At 37.2% G+C, this 16184-nt stretch overlaps 1 protein-coding gene across 3 annotated transcripts in view; it reads right to left on the reverse strand.

Moving 5' to 3' along the window:
* Positions 1-3246: 3246 nt before the first annotated feature.
* The window catches only part of INPP4B (inositol polyphosphate-4-phosphatase type II B), an 838347-nt gene continuing 825409 nt past the window's right edge, over positions 3247-16184 (reverse strand). For all 3 annotated transcript variants that reach the window (XM_065904252.1, XM_065904253.1, XM_065904254.1), the window contains one exon: positions 3247-9180. In XM_065904252.1, the coding sequence (XP_065760324.1) occupies positions 9048-9180 (133 nt within the window). In that variant the 3' untranslated portion in view covers positions 3247-9047. The remainder of the gene's footprint in view (positions 9181-16184) is intronic.

The raw sequence follows: 16184 nt of genomic DNA on the forward strand, positions 1-16184 counted from the left end.
CTCAGAGAAAACCTGGGAGAAAATCTGGGTGTCTGTGTGTGTGTGTGTATGTGTGTGTGTGTGTGAAAGACACACCAACCCCTAGTGTATATATGTATGGAGGATAAACTGCAGGAGATAGGAAATAAGACTTGGAAGAGAAGATAAGAAATATATTCCAAATTGTGGATTTCACTGAATACCAAACTTCATTTAGTTTGAACAGAACTACAGTCATGAAGGTGATGAAGAATTCATGTGAAGAAAATAGCTGTGGCTATGAAAGGGGGAACTAGAAGATTTGAGAGATATGGTGGTAACATGGACAGACCTTAGTGACAAATGAAATATTATATGTCAACAGAGAAAGGAGATATAAAGCTGATTCACGATTGTCAACCTGTGTAACAAGGATACAGATTCTGTTAGCAGAGACAGGAATCCAGGGAGGGCTGTGTGTAAATTGGGAAGATGGTGATGATATTAAATACATTGTAAAACATACATACAGAAATAAGCAGCAACTACTTGGAAAAGGTGGTGCTGAATTCCACCTGAAAAATCAAAGATAAATAAGTTAATGAGCAACAACTTCTACAAAGAAAACTGTGTTGAATAAGTTCTATAGGCTGAGGGCATCAACTAGAGTTCAGTGCTTAAAATGGAATCCTGTCATCTTTAGCAGAAAATAATATAGTATACGTAATATGGGGAATTTGACATTTATATTATCATTGGAAAGCTTAGAGGAACTTCATGTCAGAAGTGGATTCTTATTAGGTTCCTGACATCAGGCCCCTTTGATCCAGCCTTCAGGAACCAGCCCAGCCCACAAGTTAGGAAAATGCTATTGCTATGGCCTCACTGTGCTGAAGTTACACTCATTGCCATTAGCAAGCTGCAGGATTGACAATAGGTGTGGGAGTCCAACTGCGCTTACTCTCCACTTGGATGTGTCCACTCAGGTTCACAAGAGGTCAACACTTCCTATCCCTTGCCATCTTCCTTCCACTTTCCTGATGTGGCATTGGTGGGTGTCATTGGCAAAACCTGTTGGATACCCTGAAGTCTCATGGGAAGGGAGCTGAGGAAATGCAGTTTTTAGTCTTCTGGCCCTTATGTTCCAGGAAGTGGGATTTCAGGGGCCTAAAGCACATTGGAAACAGAGGCTAAGGGCCAACAGAGAAGACCCAGCATGGGGCACAGGGCTAAACATACGTGCTCTTACTCACTTTTCATTGAGAAATACTGACTTAAGTCATACTGTTGAGACAGGTCTGGGATCTGGGATCCTTTGCTGCAGTGGTGGAGCTGGACACACCCTCCATGAGCGACAACATGCAAAGAAACTGCATGGGACTAAAAATAACTGTGCATGCACGGTTAGGACAAATTCTGGACAAAGTTACAAAGATTCCAAAATACCCTACTACCATTTTCAAGAGTCTGGAGCAAAAGCTGGATACTGCGCATGCCCCCTGCACTCAACACCACCAGCGGGGTGGGCAAAACACCTAAGCCACCCCTCCAGCCAGCCCCCTGGACACACCCCTATCCTCACACTGTATAAGAAACAAGTTCAACCCCCTTGAGGAACAAGCAAGCTGGAGAACATGTTGTTTGCTCCAGCTCCCCCTTGTTGCAGCAGGGGCCCCAATAGACTTGCCTGAATTTGGCCTCTGATCAATATATTTGTTAAGGAGGCCAAGAACCCTGGTCATTTAACACTATAACCCTCATTTTACAGATAAGAATGTGAAGACAGGGAAATGTTAAGTAACTTGACATAAGTCTGCATTATATGTCTGCATTTAACAAAGTAGGGGAATCAGATTTGCACCCAGGCATTCGAACTCAAAAGTCCACATTCCTTAGCCCTGTCCTAGAATTTTCTCCTTAGAAATAACAATTGAAGACCTCAAAGGAACACATTTTGAATGAGAAAAGAATAATACTGAGTGCAGATCTTTGGGCAATCCTTCGATGTAGGATGCAAGCAGAGGAAACAGATCACTTAAATTCAAAGGTGAATTATCACCAAGAATGCGGTGGCTTAAGATCTATCTGTTTGAAAACTGAGAAGTTATCACTCTAGGCAAGCAGCAGATCATCAGCCTCACTGCTATTGTTTAATTCTGAAATGAAGGGCTATAGCAGTAAACTCATATGGCTTAGGAGAGGAGGGAGCTTTTGGTAGCTCAGTGTCAAATTCTTGGTATTCTATCCCAGTGTGCTTTCCTTTGTCATTTTAACTTCTCAGTTAAAATATATCTAAAAATCTGTTCTTGGGTCACCCTTACTCATCAGGATCATTGAGAGAACAGAGAAATCAGTTTTTGTTGTCATAGGGAGTCACAGAAGCATGACCATGTGGCTACTTTGGATTTCATGGGTGCTGGCTGAACACGCTACAACTATATCCACCTACCCTCCGAACTTCCCTCTCGATAGCTCTGGAACATGTTTTCGGAGTCCCCGTACTCTGACTTCATGTGCGTGTCATTTACAACACTCAAGGAACCTTTGCATGGGTGTTTAAGACAGAATAGTATTCTTACTTCACTCACGCTACTCTACTGGTTTTATGGCACGTAGCATTTTGCTATAATTTGCTATGAATTGTTTCACCATGGAACTACCTCTAGTACTGTTCCTGATCAGATGAAGAAAGACACATTAATATGAACATGGACTGATGATGATGACATTACTAAGAGTTTCTTGCTACAGGATCAGATATGCTCTTGAATTCTCCAGATGGTAAAACTCCTTTCTTTCTTTACATGTCTCATTGTTTAAGTTTTTTTTCTATAACATGGAATTAAAACTCTTTGGAATTTACCTTCTACTATCAACTGCTATAATGAATTATAATTGATCAGATCCAAAGATCCAATAAGGAAAAGTTATCTTATGTGCTCAAATGACTAATATCATCAGGATTACAAAGATCAGTGATTTGCCCAAAGATGAAGCATCTGGTTATTGCATCTTTTAAAATTATAGTTGATTTTAGTCCCATAGAATAGCAACCCTGAAAGATGCATTCTGCTATTAATAGTTACTAACCTAGTATCAATGTAAAATTTGCACTGCATTTACACTGCATCAGAAAATTAGTCTATGTTCTTTGAAATACTATTTAGGCTACACTTCTGCTATTTTAATAAAGTTTTAGAGATTTCTACATTGACAAAAATGAAAAAAAGTATAATTTGATTTTTGAAATGAAAAAGACAGAAACATAAAAAATAAAAATCACATTTATTAAAAAAATATGCACAATGTACAATGAATATGGTTTTCACAGAACAATAAAACGAAATGATTTTTCTTCAAATGACAATATAAAGTGATCTAACCTATTTGTGCCTCATTTCTTAGGACTACAAATTATTGGTTGATCTGGAATATATATTTAACACTAAAAGAAAACAAATGCAAATGTTTCAGCTAAGTACCACAAGAATCTGAAAATCACATATTAGGTTAAATAAAATAATAAAATATCCACAAGAGTGTATGTGTACAAAGGATTGCACATGTGAGGTGAAATGGGAGCGTCTATACAGTTACAGAAATGTGGCATCTGCCTTTTAAAATTTGAAAGCTCTCTGACATGAAATGGCTTTTAATATTTATAGTGATATAAAAGCATCATAAGAGCTACTAATATATAGATAATAGAACAATCTTGCTAATATTTGAGTCAATACTGCCTGCCAGTCAATAAAATTGCACCAAGTCATCATTAAAGATGTACTGTTGAGCTGCACCCTTGTATGACCTTAGAATATTCTGATAATTTAGGAAGACTATGAATGTTTCATACCATGAGTATGAAAGTGCAACATCTTAAAGAAAGACTAAAAGATAAGTGGCTTAGTGGTAACGACTCTACCTGCCAATGCCGGAGTTGCAGGAGACATCCCTAGGTCAGGAATATCCCCTGGAGGAGGAAACGGCAACCCACTCAAGTATTCTTACCTGGGAAATCCCATGGAGAGAGAAACCTGGTGGGCTACAGCCCACGGGATTGCAAAGAGCTGGATACGACTGAGCAACTGAGGATAGCATGAAAGATAAGCAACATACGATTTACCAGGCAACAACACTTGTAGTAGGTCTTCTCTCTAATGTTCAGTCTCTCTGGGTACTATACTTAACTGTGAGTCACATTTTCCTTTTCCAATTTAAAATTCTGACTATTCATGCAATCTATAAAAGTTTATGCTCAGGAGAGCTGGTGGCGTGTACATATTTTAAGTTAATACTACCTTACAATGTTTTCCTACCTCCTTGATACTAATAGCCAGATATGATTTCTTTCTTTGACATCAGAAATGTTTTAGATTTCCTCTTACATGCTTAGAAATAAAACTAAGAGTGTTTAATCTGCACTATAACTCAGAAAGAAAAAGCCCAAACTTCTATACCTTAACTTTATACCTAATTGGCCCGCCATATTTTATCTAAAATATTAACTGCATTTTTCTGTTCTTGAAGTTTTTGCTAGAGATAACAGCTGTTTGGAAAGTTGTAACTTAAATTTCTTTCAAAGAAACAAAAGATCTAATACATTGGTAGTTTCTTTATAAAGTAATGAAACATAAATATGGAGGGGGAAAAAAGCAAAACTCTTGCAGATTGCAGCTGGGCTAAATGAATGTGGATTCTGTGAATTTACCTAAAATTGTCAATCCACTATACAACTCTCAGCAAATTATTCTTTTAAGTGGCACATAATCTGTAAAGCCTCCAGCTATTAGAGATGCCTTGTGTTTAATATATTTGCTTCACTGTGCAACTACTGATTACAGTTTTTCTCAGACCAGTTTCTTAAACCTGTGATGAAAGTTGATTTATTTCTCAAAAGATTATAAAAGGTGGCCTATATGTTGAACAAAACCACTGATAGACCATCCTGTTTGGAAATCAAACACCTAAACATTTGTGTGATTTAGCATACTGCCAGAGTTTAATTTGTTTAATCTAACAGTTTGGTTTCCAATTGAGCTATATTTATTAGAATCTGGGCCTGGTAGTATGTTACTGCTTTTCCAGTTTTTAGGAAATGCTAAAAGTATAAACTTAAAACTGACACTGAAGTGCATTTTTAGTGATTTTCTAATTAGGTTAACATTTCCCTGAATTTTGCCTGAAGTAGTTATTGCTTACGCGAAAGCTGCATTGCTCAGATTTCCCTTGCAGGACGTCATAGAGAGATACATTTTTATCTATTTATTTTTTAAAATTTCACTTTTTGGCCACACAGCGGGGCATTAGTTCCTTGACCAGGGATCCAATCTGTGCTCTGTGAATTGGAAGCATAGAGTCCAGTGGAGTGGAGCAACTGGGCCATCAAGGGAGTCCCCAAGAAATACATTTTTAAATGAATTGTTAAGACTGTTTTAAATATGACTAAACATAAATAGCAAATATTACTTATAGTCTAACAGGAGTCTTTAAAGAGGGCATAAACCAAGTCAAAACTGTAGCCCTCTGAGGGTGACTGCACTTAGTATCATTTTAATAATTTAATACTGCTTCCAAGTATTGATTATTTTCTGGAGAAAAAGTGAAGGAGGCATCCAGTTTTGTGGTGGTCAATGTTTAACACGTGGTTTTCCAGGAATTCAAAGTATGGGTTGGTAGCATTTGGCAGTTTCCAGGGTGTAACACCCACCATGGTCAATTTCAAGGTACCTATGTGATGTTACTGCATGTGGAATCAGGAAGTGAGGCCCAGTTAGCACATTGTAAATATTATGTTTCCACTGATACAATTGGCATAAATAACCTCAGCGGCAGATATAAACAGGATAATATAGTAAAATAATTAGGCTGCATTAAGCTTTGATTATCATTTTTAATAAGATTTATTCAATTGTGTTCTGTAATTTAATATTTAATGATGGTTGTGTTTTGAAAACTGTCTTATAGGATTTAACGGTCAAGTATTGTGAGTCAGCACCAGCCAGTTTCTAGCACACCACTATTATCCTCCTCTCAGCACCTAGCAAACTTTACATAGGAGGGGCTTGGATTTGCTTGGGAAGAAAAGCATGAATCTTCTTCTCTCCCACTGTCTTATTCTAGGCAAAACACCATACTTAGTTGAGAGAAAAAAAGGGAAGTATCTCCCACCCAGATGCTTGCTTTTAAGACCTCACATCCTCAGAAAAAGAGGTCATAGTCTTATAAAGTAAAGACTGGGGCTTAGTTACCTGGTGTCCTGCTCCCACTGGGCAGCTGGTCATTTCAGTACAATCTGTCAGCAGGATCAAATATTTGCTCTGGCTCATGAGATTACTGGGTTGACCAAACTGTTTACATCAAAGGATTGTTTGGGCAGAGTGTTGACAAAACCCAAGGTAATACTGACAAGAAAGAAACAACCACACAAGAAATAAATGCAAGGGTACATCTAAAATATGGGTCTGCTTCAATAAAATATTTCAAACTTTTACACTGAGCTATTCTGCAGAACATTTTTCAGGCTCTGGATCTTAGGTCACTGGGTCAAACATAACTAGGATTGCATTTTCCCTTGTTTTAAGTATGTTTTCGGTAGGACTTTGTAAATAGTTAATACTGAAGTATTATCTACTTTTTATGACATCAGAGGGCAAACATGTTTCTGAGCAAAAAAATTTATCTTGTTTGGAAATGTTTTCTTGGTTCAGTGTCTGACTCAATGTGATCTCTTCAAATAGAATGACTGGTGCACCTTTAAAATGAAAATGGAAGCAGAAAAGCATGACTGAGCCTGTGTTTTTACAAAAGAGATTTTAAAACCTTTTGTATAACATTTCCTCTTTGATTTAGAAAGGTTTAGTAACTTAAGAAATAATGAAGTAGTTTTCCAAGCATACTTGAAATATCTCTCAGGAAAGGGGTGACATTATCGTCACTATGAAAAAACATTTGCTTGATGAAATCTACTTTTAGAACATGAGCAAATACAGGTTTCCAATAGACGAATACAGAAAACTATGTTAATAATAAATGAGAAAGTACATTACCTTCATTTGTATTACAGTAAGTTCTACTCTTTGAGAACTTCTATAATAGTACTTCATAGAAAAGAAAAAAAAAACAAAAACGCAAAACTGAAATGTCTTCCACAAATAGAAAACCCTACAGTTGGTTTTCTGGTTAATAAATATTTTTTCCATATTTGAATCAAGAGGTTTCATTTTTAAAAATACGAGCAAAACTATTGTTCATAAGACTATTTACAAGATGATAAATCACTTAAGGTAACTTAGAACTCAAGACTGCCATCTGATATACTGAATGCGGCTTCATGGTTCCTCAAGGGAATCACTGTCATACCAACCACTTTACCTTAAATCCAGTGGGATAATGAAAATAACCACAAATCCTATCATTTTTAAATGAAACTGAACAATTTGAAGATTAGATTTACTCAGTGAAATTGAGAATGAGGTATGAAGGAGAACAAGATAACCTGTCCATGAATAGATCCACAGGACACAGCATCTTTTCATGAAAAATGCAGTAAATATTTTGACAACTGCCTCAAGTATAATGCCCACAAGTCCTTAACTAAAATAACAGATAGACAATTCTAGCATTAAAAGCCCCAGAGGGTTATCTAAAATTGTAGCAATTTAAAAAGCCCAACATGAGCCTGGAGATCTGCTTAGAATCTTTACTTCAATAGGTATCTTGGTTGAGGAGCTATCATATCAGCTAGGAAAGCTACAGATGATTTGTTGAATGTGGTCATTGCTAAGAGGTGTCTATGTAACAGGTCTTTGGCATTTCCAAGGGAGACTGATGCTCTGGATTGCAAGCTCCTCTGATGAGAAAGGAAAACATATAAATTCTTAAAATAGGGAGAAAATAAATGTCATTTATTTAGACCTTGTACTCTAAGTTTCAATTACAGCAATACATGCCAAGGCCTATTTAACTAGTATCCTTCCCAAATTTTCATGTATATATTTAGGGTGGCAATTCACAGATCGGATAAGCCACAAGCTACAAGGTAAGAAGGGATTGTAACCAGGGTTCTAAAATCATCTAGCTGAGTAATTGGGGACACAGCTTCCTTGTACTTTAGTTTAGCCATTTATAATATTTATAACATAATATATGATGATCTCTAAGGCAATTTCTGACTTGTAGTTTTAGGAAACTCATGGTGTTATTTTACCAAGTAAGGGCAAATGTGAAATTCAGTTTAGGAGAAATAATTGTTTTGGTTTATCATTAACTACGGTAGCACAAGTTTTAAAAGGTTCATTCACATATACTAATCTATGCCAGGCAATGCATACTTACATCATTGATCGATACATATTAAGATAAATGCTAAAAAACACCTCAAAGATATTTTACAGACTTTCATGAACTTGACTACATGAAGTTTAGGCTGATGGGGCAAATCAATCCAAGTCAGAGTTTTGAAAAGATACCATGTTTTCAAAAAGTATTTTTATTGCTTTATTAACACTGTCCATCAACATTTTTAGGAGGACCAGTCACACCTTCACAGGATGACAGTCTTTACAAGCACATAGGAACTGCTTCTGTAGTCAGGTTCACAAGTTAACACTCCCTAATTTCCATTCACTAGAAAAATATTTTTAAAGCCCACAAATGGGCTCTCAGGTTGTATATGAGAAAGGATGGGGGATATCTCAAAGCCTCTCTCCCCTTGACACTCTCCTATCATTGCTTTGGAGTGGAGAATGCCACTCTCTGAATCACCTCCAGGGCCCCTGAAGCAACTTAGGTTTTCTCAGAACGTCTTTCATTAAAAATCCCATGAATGAAATGTACACTTTTTGAACTGATCTCAACCAGCGAGGATCAATACATAGAAGCTTAGCACTAGAAACACAATATGATTTAGATTTGTTTAATGAATTTCTTTCAGAGTCATATGCTGATAACTAATTCAAGTAATTCCTAGATTTGGGTGAACATTCCTGATCACCTCCCTCCACAAATTCATGACAATGAAAACAGAAAAACGGTGGAGATTTTCCAATGGAAGCGTATTTGTGTTCCTGTTTATTTACATGTTGGTAAACTTAGGTGTCAGCTTTTCCATAAGTCCCCTCTGGAGGTCTGTAGTACTTGGGGAAAGCCATCAGCTGTAGCATGTTGAAAGCATACTTCCTGCATTTGATATTCTTCAGTACATTTTCTATGCGGCATCCTTCTCTGGTGAAAGGGGAAAAAGCACAACTTCATGAAACACAGAATAAATAAATATGCTTTATTTGTTCAATGCAGAGTTGCAGCAACAGTCCGAGTAAAAATAACAAAGATTCAACTCTACATTTTTTTTTTTTTTTCACAAGTGATGATACATCTTACAAAATTAAATCCTAGGCCAGGCCCAATACCATTATTGCCCTCGGAAAAAAGATGAGTAGAGTCCCTTTGCTCTTAACATATATTTAAGGTTTAATAAACTCTTTAAATATAATTTGATCCACGATACAGCTTCATTTTCATTTCATAAATATATCTGCCTTTTTATAACTTTTCCACAAATGAATTTCTCAGTCTCTTTAAAACACATGAACATCTACACGTAGCCCTAAGGATGTAGGTTCTAGGAATAAGGCATTTAATTAAGTCTGGCCCTATAGATTTTTAAAGGAAAGTTTCATCTCTATTTGACTGCATTATTTTAGCTGTGCAACGAGGAGGAAAATGGCTTTCCAAACAGCCTGGTCCATGTCTCAGCTTTATCAAGAGGAGTGCTTGTGGACAGATAGTACAAAAGTCACAGGTGCTGAAAATGGGGCATTGAGACGCAAACAAGACTTGGTTAAAAAGAATAGAAAAGTACAGTGAGCGCCAAACCAACCCAAACCATAGTTACAAATGGATTCATTTAATTACAAAACAGAAACAGCCATTCTCTCCAGAAAGTTACTTGACAGAAAAAAAGGTTAATTGCAGCAAAGAAATCACAGAACTAACAGGTTAAGAAATCCAACAGAGGGTTCTATCAGCTGACAGCGACAATGAGATCAGCACAGTGGAAATCGAGTCTGGATGGAAGGAACCTCCCACATCTGTAGGACTTGTCTCAGGGTTCCGGGGTGTTGTGCAAATTCAGTCTTAATTTCTTTAAATAAACGGAAATGGGAAGAGGAACAGGAGGTGCAGAACTTCAAGCTTTCAGGATTCTGTTCTTTGTCTTATTCCAAAGACAGGAATTTAAAAATTCTTCTTGAGCTAGTTAACAGTTGGGAAATGCTTTTCCATGAACAAAAGAGCGAAATAATTCACTTAATGCATAGTACTTCTTTTCTTTTAGCTTTTAGGAAAAACAAATAAAACACAATTCAAACATTTGCTTGTTCTTCTTTTTTTTTTAAATTCTGTGAATCTGAAAATGTAGAAATTACAGCATTGTCCCCATAATTTAAAGTCCATTGTCAGTTGTAGAAAAGAAAGGAATGCAACATAAAACTTATTGGTATTTGGCTAAAAGTAATGCAAGACTTAAAATAAGCCACACAACTAGCAGGTGTGAGCTGACAAGCAGCAAGGCGACAGGATAGAAGTGTCGAGAAGTTGGCTTGTTATCAGTTAGACAGCCTGTTTCAGGATCGTCAGATTCATTCAGTGCTCCCTGGGTTTGTCTGCTGTTAAACAGGGAGGGGGCAAGGAGTTAGGGGAGAAAAGAAAACAGGAGAGCATTCACACAGTAAAGAAACTCAACCTTAGATATCCTCAAATACAACACATTATCTTATATCATACGGAAGTTTCAGATGAAGTTTTTATGCTAAATAGACACAAATGCATCCTGTGTGCTTTTTCTACCTGGACTACAGTGACAAATATATTTAAAAAAAGAAGATTCTTTTTGCTTTTTGTGCAAAAAGGAGGAGAGAGCTGCTATGGTGATATTCACATGGGGCGAATATATAAGCACAAGGAAAAACTCAAGAAGCATAACAGCACCAATAGAGAACATGACATGGATAAAACTATTGTATGAATCGGCCCATAAAAAATAATCTGATAAATCAATGCATCTTTGGAAAATGAAATGAGAAACACAGTATGTAGTGAAGGAAACAGATGTATTTGGCACATTCAAACACACTGTCTATTGTTTATGTACCTATATAATGTATTTAAAGTTATAAAAATGATTTATGGAAATGGCTTGGTATTTTAAATGGATTAAACACCTGACATGTCATCCTTGCCAGCCATAAGATTAGTTTAACAAAACCTGACTCAGCACCCTTCCACTAGTTCAGCTCATAAATTATGTTGTCTCCCGCTTATCTTCCTAAAATGAGGCCAAATATATCTCCTATAGACTCCTAAGCTTAAATATTTGCAGAGTGACATGTCAAAAAAGAAAAGATTCTAAATTTCCAGGTTGTGTATTTTCTGTGTAAGTGAAAAACGAGCATTTGTAATTGGGCTGAAAAGCAGTTCCAATTATGCCATATTTGTAATATGCCATACTGATGTGAGTTGAAAACACAAATTCTTTTCTATGGTATAGTTCATCAGTATTCAGAGTATTCAGAATTTCTGTCCCTCAGTTGTCAAGGCATTTTTGATCTCTATCAGCTCTTCCAGGTTTTAAAGCAGAAAAACGGGTTGCTCAGTCGATAAACACTGTTATGTATGCAAAGGTACCTTCTGAATAAGCCCCTTACCATCCATGACCCCTTTTCAACCAGTGGCAGCCTCTGAAGACCTCCTACACAGAGATTTTTGACCTGGTGTCCACTACAACCAGTGGCCACACGTGGACAAACAGCAGTCTTAATGATTTTAAACAGGGATCTGACTTCACTTAAATCAGTCATGCTAGCCTGGGTTCTAGTGTTCCCTTGTTGTTGGGTGAAGACCTAAGGGTTTTGCAGCCAGTGACAAAGTGAAATACTCTTATCTGGAAAATGAGTAGCTTATTGTGTGAAATGGAGTACTATTTAATTCCTATTGTCAGTTGTACTTGGTTACTTGTTCAACTCTTACTGCTTACTAGGTAGGAAATATGTAGTAGATTTTAAAGTATGGATACTCCCCCACCTTTACCCCTTGGTATCCACATGTGGGAATGGGAAATTGGGACTGACATATATGCACTCTTGATACTATGTATAAAATAGATAACAAATGAGAAAATACTGTATTTTCCAGGGACATCTACTCAGTGCTCTGTGGTGAACTAAATGGGAAGGAAATCCAAAAAAGAGGGGATATATGTATGTGTACAGCTGATTCACTTTGCTGGACAACAGAAGCTGACATGACATTGTAAAGCAACTATGCTTCAATAAAAATTAATTGAAATATACATTTTGTGGGAGGTGGGAGGGAGGTTCAAGGCAGGGGACACATTACACACTTATGGCTAATTCATGTTGATGTATGACAGAAATCAAACCAAAATTGTAAAGCAACTATTTTTCAATTAAATTTAAATAAATTAAAAAAATAAGATATGGATACCTTTGAATGTGACTAACAAAAGCTTCCTTGTCCAATATTATTTGTCTAATATCACCTTTACTAACACTCACTCCTGTCCACTATTAAGATGAAGGTTATCTGTAGCAAATTAACTTTGTTAAAACCTTGGTTCCTTTCCAATGATTCTTGTTAAGAGAGAAGTACAGAGTCTCATGTATCATTTATTTATTATCTACTATTATCTATCTATCATAACATAAATATTACATTCTGATTACAAATTAAGGTTAAATATTAACCTCAGTCTATCAGTCATATTATAGAAACACTTTCTCTTTCCCAGTGAAACACCCATTGACAGGCTCCAGCTGAGGCACAGACAACTGGTCAAGTAAGTTGAAACAATCTTTTAACAGTCCTTACTTCAAATACAAGGGACTCATTCATACCAGATGGCGCTTTTTCCCACAATTGCCAGGGCCCATTTATTACTTTCCAAGTCTTCTTGTTAAACATGCCTTTCAAGTCAAAGTACTACGTTAAAAGATTAGGTTCTTTTGAGGGGCAGTTTTATAATTGAATTAATTGGTTGCTTACTAATTTTAGTCTCAGGAGATTAGGATAATATATTTAAAATGCCTTTGACATAGTCATTCTATTCTTCAACTGAAAGCAACATAACCTATGAGGCTGCCACAGCATGTAGAGCTTGAGGCCCTGAGTATGTCACCAAGTGGGTACAGATGCCCTTGGGGCTGCTTTCTTGCTTCCTGCTAAGAACAGCACAAATGTTTATTTCTTCAGGGCCACAAATGAAATTTTCAGCACTCTGCAAGTGTAAATGCAAAAGATGTGCTAAGTAATAATATTAGTAATTTCCTCCCTGGGAGATTATGACAAATAATTAATTAGTGGCTGCCTGGCACGGTATCCTGACAACCCAGTGTCATTAGCTTTAGCCATCAGTGACGGGTAGATCACCATGGAAGCAAATCACAATGTTGTCTCCACTGAAAATGTGACATGATGAGACATTTAAGGGCAGTTACTGAATCTGCAGGATAGAAAATGATTTTTTTTTCTTCAAAGACCTGTCAAAGCAATCACTTAAAATAGAAACAAGTAAAAATGCGTTTCACTCTTAAGCACATCACTGCCTACATGAGGAGACATTTCCTAAAATAAAACCCAACGTGCATGACTTGATGATATTTGGTTATTTCCCCCTCTTTTCTGTCACTGACTACTGCTGTATCCTAGATCACAAGGGTGACAAGTCCCCCACTATAGGTATCCTCTCAAATCATTCAGACCTCTGAAAATACAAGTTAGAGTCTTCCTGTCTCCCCCTGCTGGGTAATTATTCATGAATAATGTTGCTATTTGATATTTTATTCCTTTAACCACTGTAGCTCTTCAAGCTCCCCCAAAGGAAAATTAGCAATTAAAACTCAATTGAAAAATCTTTCCTTCTGACCAGAAAGCTGATTTCCTCCCATGCTAAAATGAGACCATTTCATTTTTAATTACATTGAAGTTTGGAGTTATAGGCATAGCATCTTGAAATGATGAGCCAAGATTTTAGAGCCAATATCTCACTGGGCTTTATTTGAGTCCACATTCATCTGATAAGTCGATCTTAATAGAGCATGTTTCAGGCTCTAAAATGTTGGATTGTGTCAGATTTTAAACTGGCAGACCTGTGTAGAGATGAATATAATGTAGGTCTTTATCAATAAGAGATTTGAGAGTGGTATCTACATCATAGAACAGGAGATTCTCAGACGCTAAGTGACTTTAAGAAGTCTTCAAGTTGAATTACACATTTTATAGATGAGAAAATAAATTTAAAGGCTTTGCCTAGGCTTCTAAAACAGTAAGTTGTAAGAAAGAAAAAGGATCCTGAGAATGTAGCTTGCCTAGCTCACAGTTTCCTTATATGATAGCCTGGTAAAACAAGGGGAGAAGGATTTTTTGCTTGCAGTTTAGATTTAGGTCCAGTTTTAAATATAATGACTCAAAATACACTTAGATGTCAAATTACCAAAACTTCCCAGAAATTTAGCTTATAATTAGAATATTGAAAGTATATTTCCAGGACTTCATTAAAAAAAAAAAACTGTGCAACTGTTTAAATGGGGAGGGCACGTTTTAATAAAAGAATATCAAGGTTGTGATAATTTCCAATGGCTTAAAAGCAAGACTGGGCTTCCCACAAGGCACTAGTGTTAAAGAACCTGCCTGTAAGTGCAGGAGAAGAAAGAGACGTGGATTTAATCTCTGGGTTAGAAAGATTCCCTGCAGGAGGGCATGGTAACCCACTCCAGTATTCTTGCCTGGAGAATCCCATGGACAGAGGAACCTGGTGGGTTATGGTCTACGAGGTTGCAAACAGTCAGACACAACTGACGTGACTTAGCATGCACGCAGAAGCAGGATTAGCTTTTGTGGCCACTGAATCCTCAGAAACATTTAAAATGCTTTCTTCATTTTAGCTGGATTTCAGAATCTAATACAAAATACATTATGTCACCCACAGGAAAATCCCCTAAATTAGGAAATTCCTCAGAAGACATAAGACTATGTCACTGTTTGGAGTGTCCAGACCATAGAATGTTTTCAATAGTCATAGACAAGTTTGCTATAAAAGAGAGAGCAGTGTTAAGTGAAATCCCATTCAGAGGAAGAAAGAGCCCTTGGCATAGGGCACATGGATTTCTCTGGATGTGACATTCTAAGGGGAGGGTTACTGTGAACTAGAGGATGCCAGAGCAAGGCAACCAGGAAAATGATAGTGGGCCTGGGAACTTGGAAAATGATAGTGAACCTGGGAACCTGGAAAATGATAGTGGGCTTGGCAACCTGGCAAAGCAGAAAAGACTGGAGGCAATGGGAGAGGATTCCATTGGCTTAGAGAAGAGGGACATTTATGGTTAAGTGGTTGTTGATTTCAGATAGTCAAAGATTCAATCGTTTAAGTCTGGGCAAACTGCAAAGCAATGGAAGTGTCTTAAGTAAGCAAAGAGATCTCCATGTATCATATCCAATCATGTGACAGCTACTGAATAGACATTACAGGAAGTCTCCAACATAATGAATGGGCTCCATTCTGAGAGCATATTCGTAAGTTCAACTTGTTGGTAAGTCCAACCAAGTGAGCCTAGGTACCCAACTAACACAATCAACTAGATAGTATTGCTACTGTACTGTAATAGGTTTAGAATACATTTCACAAAAGTATACATAAAAAGCAAACAGTCAAAAAATAAAGAAAACATTTTTAATCTTACAGAACAGCACCTTTAAAAGTACAGTAGTGCATAACAACGGCTGGCTCACAGGGGCTGACCTTGAGTGAGCAGGCGAGAGTTACTGGCTAGAGGAGGGAGGGGAGGTGGAGATGGCAGAACTGCAGGATCGTCAGCACTAGGAGACAGAGGGCAGGCTGCAGCCTCACTCGTGCCTAACACTGATGGCACAGGTTCGGACTGCTTGCTGGAACCAGATGGGTGTTCGCATCTTGGTAAGTTTGCAACTTAAAGGCTCGTATGTAGGGAACTTACTGTATCTTACTCATTTCTTACAATGGGTTGGTATTACTATCCCCACAGGCTAAAAAGGATTATAAAACCTGCTCATGCAGCAGATAGGGAATTTTTATCTTCATCTTATTAATAGAAAAACCATATACCTTTCACCTTATGATCGGGTTCCTTTCAGCACAGATTTCCCCCTGCCTCTCAGAAACTGGCATTTGTGATTTC

The sequence above is a fragment of the Muntiacus reevesi genome, chromosome 13 (assembly GCF_963930625.1).
Source record: "Muntiacus reevesi chromosome 13, mMunRee1.1, whole genome shotgun sequence".
Taxonomy (NCBI): domain Eukaryota; kingdom Metazoa; phylum Chordata; class Mammalia; order Artiodactyla; family Cervidae; genus Muntiacus; species Muntiacus reevesi.